The 20,195-nt window shown below is 42.3% G+C and overlaps 1 protein-coding gene across 1 annotated transcript in view; it reads right to left on the bottom strand.

The window, feature by feature from the left end:
- Positions 1-20,195, bottom strand: part of adgrv1 (adhesion G protein-coupled receptor V1) — a 110,587-nt gene that overhangs the window by 82,690 nt on the left and 7,702 nt on the right. The window contains exons 7-34 of the mRNA XM_073465312.1: positions 19,732-20,069; positions 19,312-19,582; positions 16,822-17,148; positions 16,124-16,300; positions 15,596-15,819; positions 14,341-14,467; positions 13,377-13,562; positions 12,994-13,174; positions 12,323-12,486; positions 12,111-12,234; positions 11,745-12,005; positions 10,546-10,672; positions 10,194-10,417; positions 9,220-9,954; positions 6,102-6,475; positions 5,256-5,435; positions 4,655-4,835; positions 4,257-4,450; positions 4,031-4,160; positions 3,656-3,736; positions 2,743-2,882; positions 2,213-2,578; positions 1,849-2,092; positions 1,530-1,745; positions 1,223-1,438; positions 886-1,130; positions 619-800; positions 12-510 (exon numbers count right to left, since the gene is read on the bottom strand). Coding sequence (XP_073321413.1) covers positions 12-510; positions 619-800; positions 886-1,130; positions 1,223-1,438; positions 1,530-1,745; positions 1,849-2,092; positions 2,213-2,578; positions 2,743-2,882; positions 3,656-3,736; positions 4,031-4,160; positions 4,257-4,450; positions 4,655-4,835; positions 5,256-5,435; positions 6,102-6,475; positions 9,220-9,954; positions 10,194-10,417; positions 10,546-10,672; positions 11,745-12,005; positions 12,111-12,234; positions 12,323-12,486; positions 12,994-13,174; positions 13,377-13,562; positions 14,341-14,467; positions 15,596-15,819; positions 16,124-16,300; positions 16,822-17,148; positions 19,312-19,582; positions 19,732-20,069 — 6,714 coding nt within the window. The remainder of the gene's footprint in view (positions 1-11; positions 511-618; positions 801-885; positions 1,131-1,222; positions 1,439-1,529; positions 1,746-1,848; positions 2,093-2,212; positions 2,579-2,742; positions 2,883-3,655; positions 3,737-4,030; positions 4,161-4,256; positions 4,451-4,654; positions 4,836-5,255; positions 5,436-6,101; positions 6,476-9,219; positions 9,955-10,193; positions 10,418-10,545; positions 10,673-11,744; positions 12,006-12,110; positions 12,235-12,322; positions 12,487-12,993; positions 13,175-13,376; positions 13,563-14,340; positions 14,468-15,595; positions 15,820-16,123; positions 16,301-16,821; positions 17,149-19,311; positions 19,583-19,731; positions 20,070-20,195) is intronic.

The following is a 20,195-nucleotide window of genomic DNA, read 5'->3' as shown; positions in this document are numbered from 1 at the left end:
TGGGGTTTTACCTTTAAGATCTGTATGGAGAAGCTCTCGTCCATTTCAGGGAATTTATCAGTCAAGATTGGGACTGTGAGGTTGGCGACCCCTGACCCATCATCCATGAAGGCACTTTGAGCTGTCACAGGGGTATAATCACTCCCTGCTACAGCCTGGGCACTGAACAGGACAGCAGCTGCAGTCGCGTTTTTTACGTAAGTCATAACCTGAGATTTAGAAGTCAGCTGGTCGGCCCCTGAAGTCACCCAAGTGCAAGATGGTGGGGTCACACCTGATGACAGAGAGAAGGCCTGGCAGGCACGCTCTCTCAGACAAGCAGCAGCACATGCATCAAGGGGGTCTGTCTGACCAGTGATGTTAACTGTCCTGAGGGGGGCAGTGGATGGAACGCCTGGTTTTGGGAGGTCATAGTACATTTGCAGGTTCTGGCCATCAGCCTGAGCCAAGCTGACAATGTCAATCTCAGAGGTGCTGTACACGATTTCCAGGCGTCCAAAGTGACCGCCTCTGAAATAAAGGCAATGAGGATGGAAAGGGGGGTTAAATGTGAGTACGGGTACACAAAAAACATAAAATAAAACCGTTATTTCAGATGAAAACAATAATTAAAAGTACCTTCTTTGGACAGTAATATTGGCTCTGAACACTCCCTCCAGTGGCTCCTGAATGCGGTAAACAGACTGTTGAAAGTAGACTGTCCCATATGGGTTATCATTTGCAGGCACTATTATGTCAACGGATGTATCAGCTCCAAGGTTTCCTCCATTACTGGCACCATTAAGCTCCACCTTTATTATCTAGAAAAGACATAAAGAGTGTCATAAGCATTGCAACTAAAATTATGTAAAATTTCACAAAGCAATTTGACTGTCAGCTTCTTACCTCAGTGATTTCAGGTACATCATCAGCTAAAATCTCCACTTTGAGTGTCTTCATGGTCTCTCCAGGGGCAAATGTCACCTCTCCTGATGTGGGTCTGATGTCCCCCACTGCTAGTTTACCATTGACAGTGGCCTGCCATTGGACCACCACTGTGCCAATAGTACCAGCATTACGCACTATAGGCAACGTCACCTCAATGGAGTTAGATCCTGGTTCTTCTATTGTAACTGGAACCGCTTGGAAGACTAGGTAGAAATAAAATCAAGCTCAGAACTTTACCATGAGACATTTTCCAAAAATAGGATGTAGAGACACATCATGGATAATTCCTACTAACCAAAGGCACCAAAAGGGTCATCAGAAGGCAGAATGGTGATGATGGCACGTGTAAGCTCCCCCAGCAGAGCTCCTCCAGTGGTCTGGTTGATCAGCTCAATGAGAAAGGTCTCCTCCAGCTCTGGGACCACATCATTGATGACATAGATGGGAACAGATTTACTGGACTCCCCTTCAAGGAGGACCACATCTGTGGAGGCCACGCTGTAGTCCTCACCTATAGGATTACACACATCCATATGGACATGATCTCCCTGCTCACACACAAATCACAGAGAGAAAGATTCAACTCTGCACCCAACACTTACTGACTCTGGCGGTCAAAGGCACTGCTCTGAACTTGACAGATACGTCAGCAAAAATCCCACCAACACGTGTGACGTTTATTATGGGCCCAACATAGTGCTCGGCTACACTGACTGCAGATGCCGACAGCTGGAGGACTCCAAAAGCATCGTCGCTGGCCTCCACTATCACCTGGGCTACAATCTCAGACCTGGGGCCCAAAGAAGGGGAATTGGAAACTGAAGGGAATAGTAAGAGGATATTTCATCAGTTTGGTGTTATACGTTTGAAGTGTCATTAAATCTTAAATTATTTTTTCAGGTAAAAGTGTCAATATCTTACTAAGCCTCTCCTGCTCTCCTTTGATGAGTTGAACACTGATCAACTTCACAAACACCGACTCATCTCTTTCTGGATCCTCATCATCCAGCACATGCAGGGTGATATTTGCTTCAGTCTGATTGGGCAAGAACACAACAGAATCCAGGAGGGGAACAAAATCCAGCCCCTCAGTAGCTCGGCCCACGCCAGGGGTCCTGTAAGGTTCTGGTTGTGCCTCATTGAGTGTCCCATATGCGACTCGCACCTTGACAAATTAAAATTGGAAAAATCGTTACATAAACATCTGTCATTCTGGTTTATTTATTTATCATAAGTCAAAGAAACAGGATCATAGGTGCCTTTACTTTCCATACTTCCTACACACCTGACCCATCAGGCCTCTCTGTCGCAGGATAGTCAGGGAGACAGTCGAGTCACCTTCAGGAAGTCTGGCAGAACTTGTTACATTAGCGAACACAAAAACACCATAAGGGTCATCGTTGGCGAGCACAGTCAGAGTAGCAAACGTCTGGACACCCAGACGGCCGTGGGAGACGTTAACCAAGGACACATTGAAGCTCTTGTCCAACTCAGGGATCTCATCCTGGGCCACATAGATGATGATGTTCTCTGACGTCTGACCTACGTCAAAAGTGATGTTTCCGAACCGCCTGAGGAGATCCCCATCAGAGCTGGGATCGGCCTCCCAGTACACAGTCATACTGGAGAGGTCACCAAATGACCGATCCACCTGGGAGAGAACAAAAAGAAAACATAAACAATACTTGAGCATACACTGTATTTAAAAAATATGTCTTTTCTAAGAGCAGCATTAACGTCTTGAATTTCTTATGCAAACAGAATAATTAATTTATCTTCTTGAGTCTCTCTGGAAATGTTTAAACTGTGCATTACCTGCAGGATCACAGAGCTGCGTCCATCCTCAGGTTCTGTCCCATTAACAGACAAGGATTCAGGGCTGAACTGAAATACTCCATGGGCATCATCAGAAGCAGCGATGGTCACTGTGATGTGGGCAGCAACTCCCAAGCTGGCTACACACAAAATACGAGATTTGACCATGTGTTATTTTTTAGTGATACATTTTGGTTGCAGTTTCAATTTGAATTAAAACTGGTACTAAAAGTACCCATAGGTCAGAGAGGACGACATGGAAATGTGACCATCAGGATTTAATCAATTAAGCCAGTGAGTTTGATAGAAATAGCCCAATAATAACAACTTCTTACAAATTATTTAAGTGATATCATGGTCAAGAGCATGAGATTGAAATAGCTGTTTCATGCAGATTGTGGGGATGGGACAGCTGCCAAAACATAAAACATTGGAGTCTCTGACACTTAATGTCCACCTCTTACCCCTACTGCCCGTGAAAAGCAACACTATTTGCTTTTCCCACATCCCTCTCCTTGGGTGCTTCTCACAGGGGTCACAGTACAATGTAAATACCACACACAGTTAATCACATATGCATGTGCACGCGCACAACTACAGATGTATCAGTGTGTTTTCACTTCAGACCTTTTTCTGAGCAATCAACAGTTCAATTCACCCAAGAATTTCAGTAACTTAGAGGTATTTTACACAATTCTTTCCATCCAGCAAAAAATATTATACTGAAAGAAAGACAATGCCAATCATTTTGAGGACATAAAATGGTCCCATTTAAATATCAGATGATAATATTGCATACCAACAGCAGCAACATGTTAACTGATCCCTAACAGAACAGATAAATTATGTGGGTATGGGGGTGAAGGAATGGACACAAGAGGCAGTTTGGGGAGAAAAGGAGGGGTATACTTACCATGGTGGTGATAGGATGGAAGGAGGAAGTCAGAGTCACTCTCCCCACTACCACTGCCTTCACTACGCAGAAACTGATCCACTGATGGATCACACACGAGGATCAAACAAGTGTCACACCAGGTTAGGATCACACCAGAAAAGTACAGATCAAAGGGCAAATGGGAAGGAGGATAGGCATGAGGAAGCACACAGGAGCACAGCACAAAAACAATAAGGGAGAATACAGGGTCAGTTCATGTCTAAGACAGGCAGGTTTCTAATAAAAATGTACAGAAAATAAAAATTGTGGAAAGTAGCTCTAACTCAAAATATACCCATATGCGACTCAAGCTAATGAAAAGAGTTATCTAGTTAATGGGCACTCATTTCTCACCTCCTCCATCAGCATTGTAGAGCTCCACTCTAAAAATCTTGTCCAGCTCAGGGACAGGATTGTCTACGATGGTCACAGTGACGAACTTTAACCTCTCCCCTGGAAGAAAGTCCAGCATGCCCTCTGAGTCCTGCCATTGGAATACAGTGAGAGGAGAAGAATGTATTAAATCTTCATCTGCTCATTAGTTTATCAATACATCATCGGTGCATTATGCATCACTAACCTCGTAGTCTTCAGGGCTGGATGCTGTGAAGGGGGTTGTCCTGTATCCCACCATGACCCTTCCCAAAAGGCCTTGGGCCCTGGCCACCAGCAGACGGACTTGTCCATCTTCCTCACTGACAGTTATGTGGGCAGGTTCTAATGCTGGGGAGATCAGTCCTTCATCTGGAGGGCTGGGTTGAAACTGCAGCAGGCCTGGATCAAGGAAGGGTAGGGGAGAAATTAATAAGAATGAGGGGAAAGGTGTGATGGAAGAAGGATAGTAAAAATTGTACTCATATTTAGCCGACCCAATAAGCCACTTTTCACTACATAATCTTATAAATACTGATTGCTTATTGCTATAAACAGCAGCACTGAAAGTAAAGCAGCGCTGTTTTTGGGCATGTGAGTAAATACCATAAGGGTGGTCACTGGCTGTGACAGTGACGGTGTTAACTGAGTTATTTGGGTCGATGCTTGCACCGCTGGCGGGGGTGGAGCCTGGCTTCCCGTCACCGGACTCTGCTGACACCAGTGTGATCTGAAAGGACTCTGCCAGCTCTGGGAGGTTATCATCCAGCACCAGCAGGTTCAGTACCTGACAGGAAAAGTTGATATAAACATAATAATGTAAATATTATTTCTATTTTTTAATCAAATGTGGTCATAGTGTTTATGTGCTGTTCCACAAGCATAAAGTATAGGCTCAATTATCAGCTGACACCTGTTGCCTCATCAGTAAGTTCAGAAACAACCAACCACTAGGTGGGGCTGGTTGTCTAAAAACACTGCATTTAGGTGAATATATGTAATACTGCTGTTAATCAGTATTTAATTGAAGTCACTATGCTGATGTGTAAATAGAGTTCACACTAAGTACATCACACTTGTGTTTATCTAGGCGACTGCTCTCTGTTTGACCTGGATTAACCAAGAGGGGTTTTCCACAGCTCATGTAAGATCACATTAATACAGATCCAACCGTTGAGTCACTCTCACACACACAGAGCACACACACCTCAGAGCGCTGTCCAGGCATGAAAAGAACAGCTCCCGTAGCATTAACAAAATCCTGACTGGCTGGTGTCTCACTGTCCATGCTGTCCGGTTGGGTAACACTGTAGTTGACGTACACATGATCGAGAGATCCCCGCATGCGCTCAATCACACAGGAGATAGTGGAGCCCTCCTCAGTGGTCTAAACAAGGGAATACAAATACTGATTAATTCTGAACCACTGGAGGAAAAAATAAAGAGGAAATAATAATCACTGAATGCATCCACTTGTAGTCATTTAGTTTGTCAGGTTTAATGAGCCAGTCTTACTAATTCCAGCACAGAATTAATGTGATTTAGAGAGGGAGCACCTGATAGCCCACATGCCTCTACGTCTATATATCCCCAAAGGGTCAAAGATATAAAGAAGACCCTCTAGTTCTGATGGAATGCCATCCCCAGCCCTGCCACCTGTTGCACTGATGAAAACGAGGAACTAGATCCCCCGTTTCTAGTGCTGGAACTCCTGATCCACTTCTACAGGAATGCCCTGACTGACAGACCTGCTGCAGCCTTGCCAGCTGTCGCTCTACCTGAGACGGACCAACATGAGAGCCCACGTATCCAATCCAACTAAAAATGGAGAGCATGCTCTCCCTACAGCCAGGCATGAAGACTGATGAAATATGCAGCAGGACAGGGACTGACAAACCAGTCGGTTTACATTACATGTGTTTCTATGTATATGTTTTATCTGTCTGAGTGATGACACGACTCATTTAGTAGATTATTAATTTATTTTTCCTCTTTTCCTCTTATAGATTATCAAAAATGGTTGACTAAATGCTGCTAAATACCATGCACTTACATCAGGAATGCAGGCACCGGTGAATCCAAAAAGCCCGTTGGCATTGTCACTCTTCATGACCCGCAGAATAGCAGTGGGTCTGGGGAAAGGGAGGCTTGCTCCACCTTTAACTGACACCAACTGTAGATAGAAAACCTCCTCTCCCTCCTCCTCATTATCATCCCTGACCTCCACCACAAATGACTTCTGCCTCTCATCCTGCCGGTACCGCAGGTAACCTGAGATGTTACGCAGGTCTGTTTTAGCAGGCTGGGTGTGAAGCTCGTGGATGTGGCTGCGGTTCAGCTTAGTCCTGTACAAGCGAACATCCTGGAGAAGGCCTGTGTACCTCTGCTCGCCATCAGGATCCGACCCAATAAACACTGATGCAGGTCCTGAAGTAGAAAAATAGAGAGTGTAACATATACAGGCAGGTAGAAGAAATCACTACAATTGCCTCAAGCACCATGTACAGGATATTAGATCACAGATATGATGTTGAAAAAGAGGAAATGCAGACATTTAGTAGATTACTGTGGTGCTGGAACACATGCTGCCATCAAACACACATGCACACAGATATTATAAGTCGTAGTTCATTAACTGTGGACGTTCATACTGTAACTCATGTTTGCTGTATTCTTCTCCCTACATGTCAAACAAGACCATAGTGAGTTGAGCAGTGTACCTTTCAATTCTTCAAAGCTGCTGTACCTAATATATGGTTTGAAAAATATACATTGTTCTTAATTCCTGAAATTCTCACTTGTGGAAAATAACTGTGTTTGTCACATAGTTATTACTCTTGTATTGTTTGCCTGATTTAAAAGTCATAGACTGACACATTTATTTTTTTAAAGTAACACCAGTGCAAGTACTTTAGAGACCAAATCACAATGTTTATTTCCAATAACTTCCGGGTAGAAAACCCCTGCATCACCCATAAGCTTACATACAATTTAATCATCTTTTAATTATACTATTTCAAAGTGTATGCATCTAATTCATCTAAAATTCATGTTCAGTGCTGTCATAGCTTATTAATAACTAAACTTTCATTAACGTTGAGAGACCTAATTTATCTGTTGGGCCACAGACTAAGGAAAATGACAGCTTAAGTTGACCCAAACTAGCAGTTGTCTGAGATGTGCTGTTAAGGAGATATCAAAGATGCTAGCAAAGCAACACAGTACATAAAATAAGCACAGAATAAACACCAGAGAGGTCTGACCACTGTATTTCACTATATATCTTTAAATGTTATAATTGTGACTAAAACTGACAACACAAATAAACAAAGTGCCAATTTCACATATCTCCACAATGCAAATCATCAGCCAGTTTTCTACCCGGAAGTAACTGTTGTTACCACGACGTCATGGTGATTTGGTCTATTAGATTTAATTTAATTCACACCTGAGACTCTGGAACTTTTAAATGTTTATCCTTTTTTTGACCCAAGAGGTGCTCTTATATATGAAACTAGGTCAAATGATCATATTTAGGGATGGACAATGCACAAATATGGTAAAAAAAAACAACAACAAAAAAAACCCCAATTATTTTGACAGATATTACGATTGCAATATGATCATTATGATTAGTGGGAATGGTTATTTTTGCACCACAATTTTATTTTTTATTTAAAAAAATGATTAAAATCATTATGATGGGTCATTTGTTGGGATCAGTACCAAACAAACATGTTTTTTTACATCTGGAGAAAAAGACGTAGGCAGCACTACAGTACTACAGTAATTCCACTTGGCCATATTGTGATTTTGACAATTTTGGTTTTATTGTGCAGCCCTAATCATATTCTTGTAAATAGTGGAACCAACTTGATTGCTGTGCTAGAGTGTATGGGGACCACAAACAGAATCTTGATTAAGGCCACCAAATGCCTAGGTCCAGCTCTTTCTCATTACTCATTTATATACTTACACCTCTTGTGCCTATCGCTTCCTCTACTTGTACAAAATGGGACAAATGCAGGAAATCTGCCACAGTGAGCAAGTACAAAGCCCTGACACAAAGCAATCCCTTTGTGGGTTGAGTTACCAGTAGCAGACAATAACGCATGACATGATTGATGATTAAGTATACATCTACTGTGATTGAAGTTCGGCAAAGAGCCATCAGAATATTTCCCCCTCTGGGAGCTTTGGGTCCAAGGCAGGCTGCGACTATTGTCTCCGTTAATTAGAGAGAATAGGACGAAAAGAGGATCCCAGCTGATTCCCTTTAGCAGTAACAATATCCAGCAGCGCTGAAGCTAAGTGGTCACTCAAGCATTGCAGAGTCCCAGTAGTGCTGAACAATGAGCAAGTGACTGAGAGGTGGGTGAATGTGTGTGTGTGTGAATGTGCATGAGTGTGTGTGAGGGAGTGCATGCCATGTGTGTATGTAAGAAGTTAAGACTTGTTGTTATTCCTTATGTGAACAATGAGAAGCTTGAAGCCCTCTCCCCAGACAGTGGCCTGGTCACAATCTTTCTCAGTTACAGCCTAACAGTACACTAAATTGTGCTTCTGAAAACATTTTAGGTGGGAAATAGGCAGTGCAGTAACAGAATCTTGATTTATATTTGAACAGCATTGCCTAGTTTGACAGTTTGATCTGAGTTACTTACATGAGCTTGGTGCGTTGACTAGACTAGATGGAAGTGAATAGACCTACAACTAATCAGAGCAGCAAAACCTGTGATGTGTAACTTTTCTGGGCCATTGACACTCCTCTGCCAGTCATTGTTTCAAACCGCCCCATATTAGATAAACAGTTGTGATTGGCCCGTTACAAACAAGGTTGCAAAAAAACTGTCTGAATTGGAGGGCAGCCAGACGTATCGGCCCAAGGAAAAGAGACATGAGCTCATAGATCTTTCTGGTTCCCAAACTAGCATCAGTATAAACTATCTGATATGAGGTTTCCAAAGCAACATGTGACAACTAACAGTGGTGCAAAGAGGCCAGGTTTCGATGCCAAAACTAAGAGTGCATTGCAAACAAAAATATCATGAGGGAACATGCTTGAAGAGCACACAAGCTAAACGTAGCAAACGGGGTTGTGGACATGATATGCTCAACAATCTGACATGTGTCACTATGCTATGTTTAATAAATCTGATAAAATAGCTCACCATCAGTGATGCCCTCTCCTTTGATGCTCTTCACTCCTCCAGGAATAGGGTTCCCATCCAGAAAGAACTCAATAATCCCATCATCCACAGTAATGATGACATGTAACCAAGCGTTGTTCTCCACAAATTTCTCAGCAGTAGCCCGGGACACCTGAGTATTATTTGATCCAATCACTGTATAGTAAAACATGACCGTGACATGAGACTCATTGGTGTGGACCTTCACTCCATAATACAAGGTCCCATTCCTGGTTCCTTTGCTGGCTATGAATCCATCAGTGTCTGGTCTGGGCACTAGCCAAGCAGAGAAGGTGAAGTTGCCAACGGCAGCAGGCCCATCTTCAGGGGCGATAGTCCCATAAGCTCCTGGAAGCCCAGAGAAAAACCACGTATCCGTGGCTGAGTGGTGTCGCCTGGCATGAGGCCTGAGCTGAACCTCGTCTGGGAAGGAGGCTAGAAGGAGCAGGTCATCCATCAGAGGAAGGCCCTCTGGGAAGCGGCCAGAAACGATCTCCCAGGCAACGCGCACATCACCAAAAGTACCCTGCTGTCGGAGGATGGTAAAGGAAGTGACATCAGCCATATCATCCTCTGACAGTACATCTTCAGCTACTTCTTGGTCCAGGTTGTTGTCAGCGATGGCAAAGACACCAAATGGGTCATCGTTGAAAGGGACGAGAACCGAGGCATTCAGAGAAGTCTCGGCAAGTCGTCCACCCTCCCCTGGGTAACCACCTTAAAGAAATTATAGACAAGAGATGAAGGGTTTTCAAGACAATATGATGAATTAAATGTATTCTTCTTTAATTTCTGGAAAAGTCAGTATGGAGTTTTTAGCGCTGATGACTCAAGTGAAATTTAATGCCAACTTTAAAGTTAAACACAATGCTCATTTGTCCTGAGAGTTTTCTCTCGTGATCATTTTACATTTTTACATTATCTTGCAAAACATATTATTTTTATCTTGAACTCACCTGAGATATTAACCAGCCTGAGGACAAAGAACTCTATGAACTCTGGAAGCTTATCTGAGATGGCCTCCAATACAATAGGCTTGGTCTCCTCCCCTGTGGTGAAGGTGATAGAGCCAGAAGTGTTGGTAAACTCCTGGTTTTCCTCCAGAGGAGTCACTGAGTCATTGGCAAACAGCTGCCAGAAGACTGTAACGTTACCAAAATGGCCCCTTCCACGCAGGACACTGGGAAATAAGAGAAAATATGTCAACTCCAATTCGCAGAAGTTGAAAATACCTTTTAGTTTGAAATAATTATTGAAACAACGTGTACTTTGTACAAAAGAAACATGACTTGTAGACCTGCTCCTTACTAAAAATCATTGGTCTTCCCCTCTTTGACAGGTCTCTCTATAGCTTCCAGGGAGAAAATGCCATTGGCATCATCGTTGGCCTCAATCACCACAGTAGCTGTGTCTGCTCCATATACAACAGCATCACCTGTGTACACATGCATATTATCAGGTTAGATCAGGACCAGCATGTTGATGTCATGTCAGTGTTTTTTTTCAGTATGTATCCTCAAGTAACAAATACTGTAGATAGACAGATAGATAGCTAGATAGATTGACACATAGATAGAGATTCAAGAGACTGAGATGGACTGCACTGCCCCTATTATTACTGTCATGCTAAATTTTATGCAACAGGGGGAGGCTGTCTCATTAACATAGCACACCATAACTATGGCAACCAAGCCCAGGAGGAAAGAGCTTCTCATTCATAAAAAACATCCCAAAATAAAGGCAGCTCTCAGCAAAGGAGTTAAAGTGAACAAAGCCACAGCCCTTTATATTTTAAGCTTTCATAAAAACATGGAATGAATATAAACTACAGGATAATATTTTGCAGATATAGCACTCAAGCACAATTTTCAAGTTGCAGTAGTAAGAAGTATGCAAATCTGCTCATTAATAAAAAGTCACTGTAAAGGGTGTCAGTGCCCCAGTACAAGTCTGATTGAGTTCTAACATGGGGGTTATTGACTTTTAACACAAACACTATAAAGGACTATCCCTTGGCATAAACCAGAGGCTAACCCTTACTCGACTCTACTCCATGTCAATCAGTAAACAGAGAGAGGCCGGTGGAGTGGGCAGTCTTTGTGTCTTAGAAAGTCTGGAGTCTGGTAATTAAGGTCCTGTTGGGGCCCACTGGTCTTTCACTCCCATCCCTGACACACAATACTGGGATTAGGGGAGCTTTCAGTGTTACCACAGACAATGCTAAATCACCCAGCGACTCCTCTCTGTACATATACAACTGGCATTAAGACAAGAGGGGATAACAGGAGGGAAGGAGGTGATGTTGTTTTGAAATGAGGTGCCTGGTTCTTTCTCCATAAATCACACTGAAAAATGAGAAAAGCAATTGACTTTAATCCTCAGAGGGAATGGAGAATATACTGTTTTCATTATATCATCGGCTAGCATATATTAAGATACAAGACATCCACTATATTACCTGACATAGACCATACCTGACACTTGTTTAAAAGAAAACGCATACTAACCAGTGGCATTGTAGAGCACAATGTAAAAAGGTTCATCAGTCTCCGGTATGTTGTCGTCTTCCACAGCCACAGAGATGTTCTTCATCCATTCACCAACGTCAAACACCAGCAACGTGTCATTACTCAGCACAGTGACGTCACCTGGCGACGCATTGCCATACTCCACACGGTACATTACCGTGGCAACAAAATCTGCACGCCCTGCCCTTAGAACAGTGAAGTTTGCCACGGCACCTTCCTGAAGCCGCACGACCACAGGTTCTGAGGACAGGGTGAGACATGGGAGTGAATAAATGTAGGTATAATATATTCATGTGTTTTACACTCTTTCTGGGAATCCTTCAATATCCAGAGCGGTACACTTACCAGAAAAGTAAATGGGGTCATCATTCTTATTAATCTGTAAACTGGCAGTGAGTTTGCTCCCCAGTCTTGCACCACCTGTAGAATTTAACACTGTGATGGTGAAATTCTCCATGTCCTCCGGGATCTTAAATAAAAATGAATTAAAATTCAAACAAAAGAAATATAACTCAAATTTGCATTGCTTAAATTTTTATGCTAGTTTATCAATTTACCTCATCGGGTACAGAGAAGAGAGTGAGGTTTTTGAGGGACTCCCCTTCCTTGAAGGTGATATTTCCCTGGAGGGGGCTGACGTCTCCGGACAGGGCTGGCTCCAAGACCCAGGAAACTGACACCTCCCCGAAGTGACCCCTGTTCCTCACTACAGGGTACACTGCTAAAAGCAGAATAGACAGAGATGCATTATTTAGTTACTGAAACCTTCCTTAAAGTCATTAACTCTTTTAACTTGTATAGCTCCCATGTATGCCTGTATACTAGGAGCAAACACTGTTGATACATTCACAAAAGGATGAGAGAAGCTTTTCAGTTTTTCCTGTTGTTGCAACCAGATTGAACCTTTGCTTGCATTATTACTGTGTTGGGCCCAAAGTACCTGCTCTACGAGATGACCAAAGTCTTAATTTGATCTCTGATTACATTTATCTGCATTAATACATTCTTACTTATTAGACAGACATGATACAGGAAACTCTGTTCATGTTTGAATCAGCTAGCAAATAAAAGTCATTTTTAAATACAAGCTTTTGTCATAGTCCAGCTCATCCCACATGCAGGCGAGGCCTGTGATTCACTCCAATTAGGTCCATTTTAAGTGTCAATGAGAAACCACTTGACATGGGAAAGTATCACTTTTATCTGAAGGACTGCTACTTCAAAGTACCCTGATGCATCTCGTCCCCTTTGCTCTCATTGATAGCCAACGTCAATCCCGGCTGGATGAACTCAATGACGCCAAAGGGGTCGTCGTTTTTCCGCACTGTGATGTTGACCTCTCTGTGGTTGCCTAGGCGACTGGGTGGAGTGCTGTGGCTACTTAGTACCACAGAGAAAGTCTCGTCCAGCTGTATTGACACACACATGCGCACAAAAACACACACAGAAATACAGATTTAAGGCATTTTTTTTTCTAATTTAGCCTATTAAAATACTTATTTCACTTGCTTAAACATACATTTACTACTTTTAGACTGGGAGGACTTTATTTTTTTGTGAATGAAATGCTTATATAAATTTCAGTGGTCATTGAATTGACCTTGTTCTTACCTCAGGCACACCATCAGGCCTTGCCACTAGTGCCACCACCACCTCTCTCTCTCCTGGTTTAAACTCCAGGATGCCTGTGGCACCATAGAATTCAGCGTTGCCTGAGGGCATGACAGCATACCGCACCAGCTGTTTCAGCAGCTGCCCCTGGGCTCTGACCACATGCAGCTCCACAGCTTCCCCCTCCTAGGAAAAGTTTAGAGTTTACAGATATCATGTGACCAGAAACAGAGACAACAGACTAAATAAAGATATGTGGCATTTAATGTAACAATTACTTCACATTAGCCTTTCCCCAGGGAAACCTTTGGAGGAACTCGTTGTGTTTCCGCTGCAGGGAACAGGGACTAAATTAAGTTCTGGGGACATTTATTTACCCCTCAAAAAGTCTCTGCTTGAAGAATAGTACTTTCCAAAAGTACAGAAACTTTTGAGGATGGGACTTGCAACACTGAACATTTCTGAATTGGCACTGCTGGCATTGCTACCATTTTTAAAAATCTACAGCTGCAAACCAGTTTGTTTTTTTAAAATTGTTGTTCAAATGGCGACTGATGACAAATTCCAGGCCTTAACCATTACCCTTGGGTGCTTTTTCATGTCAGTGGACTAATTTTCCTAATCTTCGCAAGTCTCCAGACTTATACAACATTTTAGGAACATTTGGCTCCTTGAAAAGTAGTTCCTAGGACTATATATATATCATATATTTCCTTCAGTGTCTGTCAACATGTAGCTAACAATAGACGTCAACAAGTTGGCTAATTTGACTAGATGTTACCCGGGTGCTAGCAGCTGTGAGTGTCACCAGGCAGGAGCTTTACTGTAAGGCATATATGTAAAGGGGTATAAGGGACTTTGGGTGGAATTGTGGCAACTATTTGTTGCTGGGTAGATATTTTAATTACACTAACAAATGTAGGTAAAATCCTAGATTTGAGTTGCAGTTTCAAGCAAGACTTACATTGATGAGCCATGGACCTCTGGAGGATGGCGAGAACTCAAAGACTCCCCCAGGGTCATCGTTCTCCATGATGACAATCTCTCTGCTGGTGAAGCCAGCTTTCAGGATCTGATTCTCAACATTACTCCTGGAATACATACGCACATAAGGAGTATTAAATCATAGCAAGTGACCGCTACTAAAACTCAACTCAATACTCAAGTTATTATGTTTTCCCTAATAAAACACTGCTTTTGGTGTAAATATACACGGCATATGAAGATCACCCCAAATGTGCAGTAATAAAAACTCTGACATGAAGGTTTCTTAAACTGTTTTTGTTGTTGTCTGATTACATGAGAAAGCAGCTCAACTTTAATCTAAATTTTATAAAGCATTCTTTGTATTGTGTGACGCTAATCCATTATTGGCTCTATATGCTGAGGTCCTGCTGTTCAGCCCACTTTTAATAACAATGTCAGTCAACGCCATGCCTGCCTCTTTATTGCTCCACAGGGGTGTATGTATGTGTGTGTATGTTGAGAAAATTGGAGCCAAGTAAGCATCACATGACGGGCAAATTAAAGACAAAGACATGACAGAATGAAGAACTCCAAACAAACAGTCACGGCTAAAGCACTGCATGCATACAAACACTGACATCTTTAAAAGGGTGCACAATCAAGCCTGGTTAAATTAGACCGCAACACATAAAGAAGATTCTCTATTTACCCTCAACAACCACTCTCCTTTGGGCTCCCTTTTTTCACACCATCGCTGAATCCCCCTCCCCACCCCAGTCCCCCTCATCCCCACGTCGACCAAAGACCCCAGAAACTCTGAAGTAGGCCCTTCTCTGAAAAACAAAGTCCTGATTCACACCACACAAAAGGCCCAGGTTCATTCCACTCTCCACTTACCCAAAGTACACTATAAAGCGTGCAGTCTCCACCCTGCAGGGGAGGAGTGGGAGGGAGAGAGAGCTGCCATTCTCATCAGAACATAGACTACCAGATGAATCAACCCCCAAACCGTTACCACAAACACACACGCATACACACATCTCCAGCAAACCAGAGGGTTGGGATATGATAGCATCCACCTTTCCAAATCCACTGGACTCACTCATTGTATAAATTGACTTTAAAACATGTATGTATTACAGTCATGTTTATGGGCAGAACAGAAGGGACTAATACGCCTTGATTCTAATTATCAAAATGAACAATTATCATGTTTGTTAACTGTAACTTATCCCAGAGTTTAATAACCCTACCTATCCAAAGAGAGCAGTAAGGTCTCGTTGACTTCAGGGATGTCGTCAGCCATGATAGTGAAGTTGATGGAGGCATCACTCTGCCCTGAGAGGAAGACCACGGAGCCACTTAGAGGCTCCAGGTCTTTTTCAGTTATATTCACATGGTTGGCTCCAATTGGCTGAAGACTCCAGAACACTTCAGCCTGACCGTCTGTTCCGTCACGCCGCAGAGGGAGGCTAACCTGCAGCGCCAAACATCATTACAATTAACCTCCCATACATGCACATATAGAAAACTCACTTTCTGAACACAGGTTAGAGTCGGAGTAAACAACAACTCAGGAGTTTTCCTTCAAATTGAGATCTCCAACATTAATTAAATCTCATACTTACTTTCACAAAATGACAATAGCATGATGTTAAAACAAATTACGGTACATTATAGATATTTTATGTTTCACATGATACTGAACTCTGACAGCCAATAGAGACAAGCATCACATAACTTAACAGGCAATACTGCTGTAAACAAAGATCACATCTTACTGTGCTGGTATTGCTGTCCTCTGGTTCATAAACCACTACTGTGGTGTTACTTATAAAGCCGATTTCTCCGTTAGCAATGTCTGGGGTGATAGTCAAGGTCAGGTTCCGAGGTCCCCCAAACCTCGGGCTGTTTGAAGGAATTGGAGGACTGATATCAACTAGCTCCAGTGTATTCAACTAGAGGAAAAAGAAGAAACAAATCAATTAATAAAAGGCCCAAACATGGCAACAAGGGGATAGCTGTTTAGAGAGAAAGATTTGAAAACTGAGTAAGTATTACTCACTTTTCAAATATTCATTTCTCTATACAATACGGCTCTTTCTTCACCATCTAATTATTTCTGTTTTGTTACTCGTCAGTGCACGATTTCCTCCTATTATGTTTGTGCATGCATGTGTTAAAGGGTGGCTCTACAGAATGTGAAAAGGGCTTTTCTTATACGTTTTTGCTTGTTTTAAGAGCTAGGTGGTGTTGTTAGTTAGGACAGTCCCATAGCAAGATGCCAGATTTGAGTGCCAGTGTCAAACCATTCACACATGCAAATGAGGCACTTAAACTTTGGATGGCACTGATTGGGCAGAAAGTACAAACACAAAGAGAAAGAGCACATTTTTGGACATGCAAAACAAGCAAAACACTGCCCAAATTATAACTTACAAATCATTAACATCACATATTCATATTGTGTCCTTATTACCTGTATTAAGAAATGAGCTCCATTCTGAAGAAAGGCATCATTCCTGATTGGCAGTATGACGTGTACCATCCGCTCACGAGTAAACACCACTTTAATGGACCTGCTAACATTCAGAACCTGGTCACGGGCCAGTGCTGGGTCTATTGGGCCTGCAGGAACGTAGAGGGCGGTGAGGGTCATGGACACATCACCCAGGGTACCACCCTCTCGAAGGAAATTTAGCGACAGGAAGCGGCCCTCGGGTTGACTCTGGATGCTTTGCTCTTTTGCTGGGTCAAACCGAAAAAGACCATAGACATCGTCACTATCCTGGATGTAGAACACGATCTGGGGTAAGAGAAAAGAAAGGACAAGATGAAGAGGAGGAGAAAAAAAACAAATCAGCAAAAGAAGGCAGAGGTAGGCATATGTTATATTCTGACTAAGGGTGTCATGGTCCACCAAATCCATGATTCAAATCAACAGAAATATTATTTTTTCAGTATGGCATTGTTAGACTATCCCATTTGGATTTAATCAACAGTTCATTTGTTTTATGTCTCGACAACTTAAATTTTCTTTTGAAGAAGTGTTTTTCACAACCACAACTTCACTTTTTCCGATTACAGGTTAGAGTTAACACTGTTAAAACAGTCTGAGCCACTCAAGGGGGTAATGAGTTAAAAATACTTAAATTTATCTTGGCTATGAATCAAAATAACAGTAAAAACATGCACACACAATACGCACTTCATCTATTAAAGCCTTCATCAAGGCAGTACATACTACCCTCTTGGGTGCCTCAGACTTCAAAGATTCTAAACAATACCACCTTTCAGGGATGCAACAATAAACAACAAAAAATCGGTTCAGTTTTCAAATATGCCATGAGTAAATTATCTTCTCAAACATATAGATTAAGCATCTCTTGCAATGGTACCACTTCTGTTCAGTTCAGGTTTTCTCCCACAAATAAAACCCTCTTCCCACACAAATCAATAAAGCTGCTTTTAATGCTTTTAATTTTGATGATCAAAACTGAAAGCTCATTTGGACTTTGTGACTGTGACTGATGAGGGAATGATCACAAACACATTCTCTGTATCTCCTCTGAAACACAAAACAGGGAAAGGTTATATTTATGTGGATTAACTGTAACTTATACTCATACTACTTACTTACTGTCTTAAATGGTGCCTCACAGTTTCCTGTTATTCTGCAGGTTGCCCACCCCTGAAAGCTCCATCAAATCAAACTTTAATCAATTTACTTTAATCAAATGAATGCTTGAGTTGAAGCTGATGATGATAAATTACATAATGTGTTCATATTTAAAATTTACAACCTTTTTAGGTTTTATATACTTTGCTTGCTGAAAGAGAATGGGATTTCACAACTTTGACACATGGGCTTTAGCTGCACTGCCTACGAGGGAGCACCTCCATCCAGGAAGTGTGCGGTTGCCTGTGCAATGAGGAGGAAGATGACTGATCTTTGGGATGTAAGGAGATAATTGCAATGAAGCCAAGATTTACCATCAATTACTTTGAAGGATGTTGTTGTGTATCCTGTTTTTGTGTTACTAAGACTCCATCTTGGATCATAAGAAGAAAGGAGAGGTGATGAAGAGAGAGAGGGAAGAAAACAAGTGAGACTGAAAGTAGTAAAACAGAGTCCTGAGCTAACTTTAGAGAGGCATCCTCTTTAATTAACTCTGCTAAGCCTGCTAGAGTAGTTTTCATGAGCGTTTCAACTGAGGCTCATTCATCTCCCTGAAACCCATACTTGTCTGATGCATGGCCTGGCATGCTCACAATAGGCGATTTACGGCTGTAAATCAATAAACACATTAGATGTAATGTGTGTGATATATCAATTGCAACATTAATGACAATCAACACTTATTAAGTTGTCTGACAGCCTAATCCTTAAGTAATTTCTTTTGAATCAACTCTTTGTGCACAGATGGCAAACAGACCCTATAACCTCACAACCTGAGGTGGTGCTCTGGTGTGTGTTTGTATGTGACCAAAGTTAAGTGTGTATGCGTCTCATCTCATGCCTTCAACATAAACAAGACTTAGATCTGCCCACTGCTTTCACACATTGCCAAGAGGCTTGGACAAAGATGGAAGCTATAAAAAACCTGTTACCACTTCACCCACGCCTTCTCAAAGAAAAAAAACAACACAGAGACACCACACACAGAGTGTGCCTGCTGTTTCCGCTTTGTTTTGATTTAGCCACATTAAAGGAACACCCACAGAGCAAAGTGACACACCAAGGGGTCGATTTTTGCAGAATGTGCCAAGTTTGCCACTGTACATTACAGCAGGTCACACGCAAACACTCACACATGCATAACACATGCACATCTGGAGGATATGTTCCCCAACAAGTGCAGCCTTCTGTCTCTCTGATCTCTCTATGTTACAAACTCATAACAGCAACACAGAGCATCTATAAATAAATGAATTTAATTGGCCTATCAAATAGCTTCTCTGAACTGACCTCCATTGGTTCGTCGACCTCTGCATTTCCAGTCACGGTATTGGGCAGCAGCTTGAGGAGAAAAGCCTCTGCTTCTTCAGGTAGATCTTCCGCCACAATGTTTATTGGAATCACAGCTGTCACCTGACCGGCAGCAAATCTCACTGTACCCTCCGCAGGCGTCAAATCTTTTGACACTGGGGAGAGGTCACTGGAGTTCCTACTGATGGACCAGTTAGCGGACACAGCACCATAGCTGCCTCCATTTCTTACAATAATGATGCCTTCAAATCTACGGGAAATGATAGAGGAACAAAATAGAGATGGTTGAAGACATAACTGGGTGTGTTAATTTTTGATACTTATATTTAGACAGACGTTATAATACTCATTCAATGGGATGAAATACAAATGTCATCCCATTATTAGTAATTTATCCACCTCTGTGTCAAGTCTTCATTAATGGTGATTGGCTGAATGACCGCACTGCTGCTGATTGACAGGACACCGTGAGGCTTATCATTGGGCTCAATGGTCACCAGGACAGCGTTGGGTGGTACTAGCACTGCATCTCCTCTGATGGTCTCTTCCAGCAAGACCAGATGGAAGGATTCTGCAATTTCTGGCAAGTCGTCATCACTGATTTTGAACAGCAGGCTGCTCTTGTAGACAAATGGAGGGAACGTAACTGTCCTGACTGGCTGAAGGTCAAGGAAATCCACAGCTGGTGTGGCGCTGCCCAGTACTTCACCACTCACCACCATGTAATCTACAGAGACCTAAAGACAGTATAGTCCAGATGGTTTAAACAAAATTGCACTATATACTGTATATACTGTACCTATATAATTAAAGTGGCTGCGCCCTATTCTTTAAAACTTAAGGTAAACAAAAGACTGAATTGA

This window comes from Pagrus major, chromosome 5, assembly GCF_040436345.1.
Source record: "Pagrus major chromosome 5, Pma_NU_1.0".
In the NCBI taxonomy this organism is placed as follows: Eukaryota; Metazoa; Chordata; class Actinopteri; order Spariformes; family Sparidae; genus Pagrus; species Pagrus major.
The sequence above is the reverse complement of the archived record's forward strand: the minus strand, read 5'-3'. Positions and strand labels throughout refer to the sequence as shown.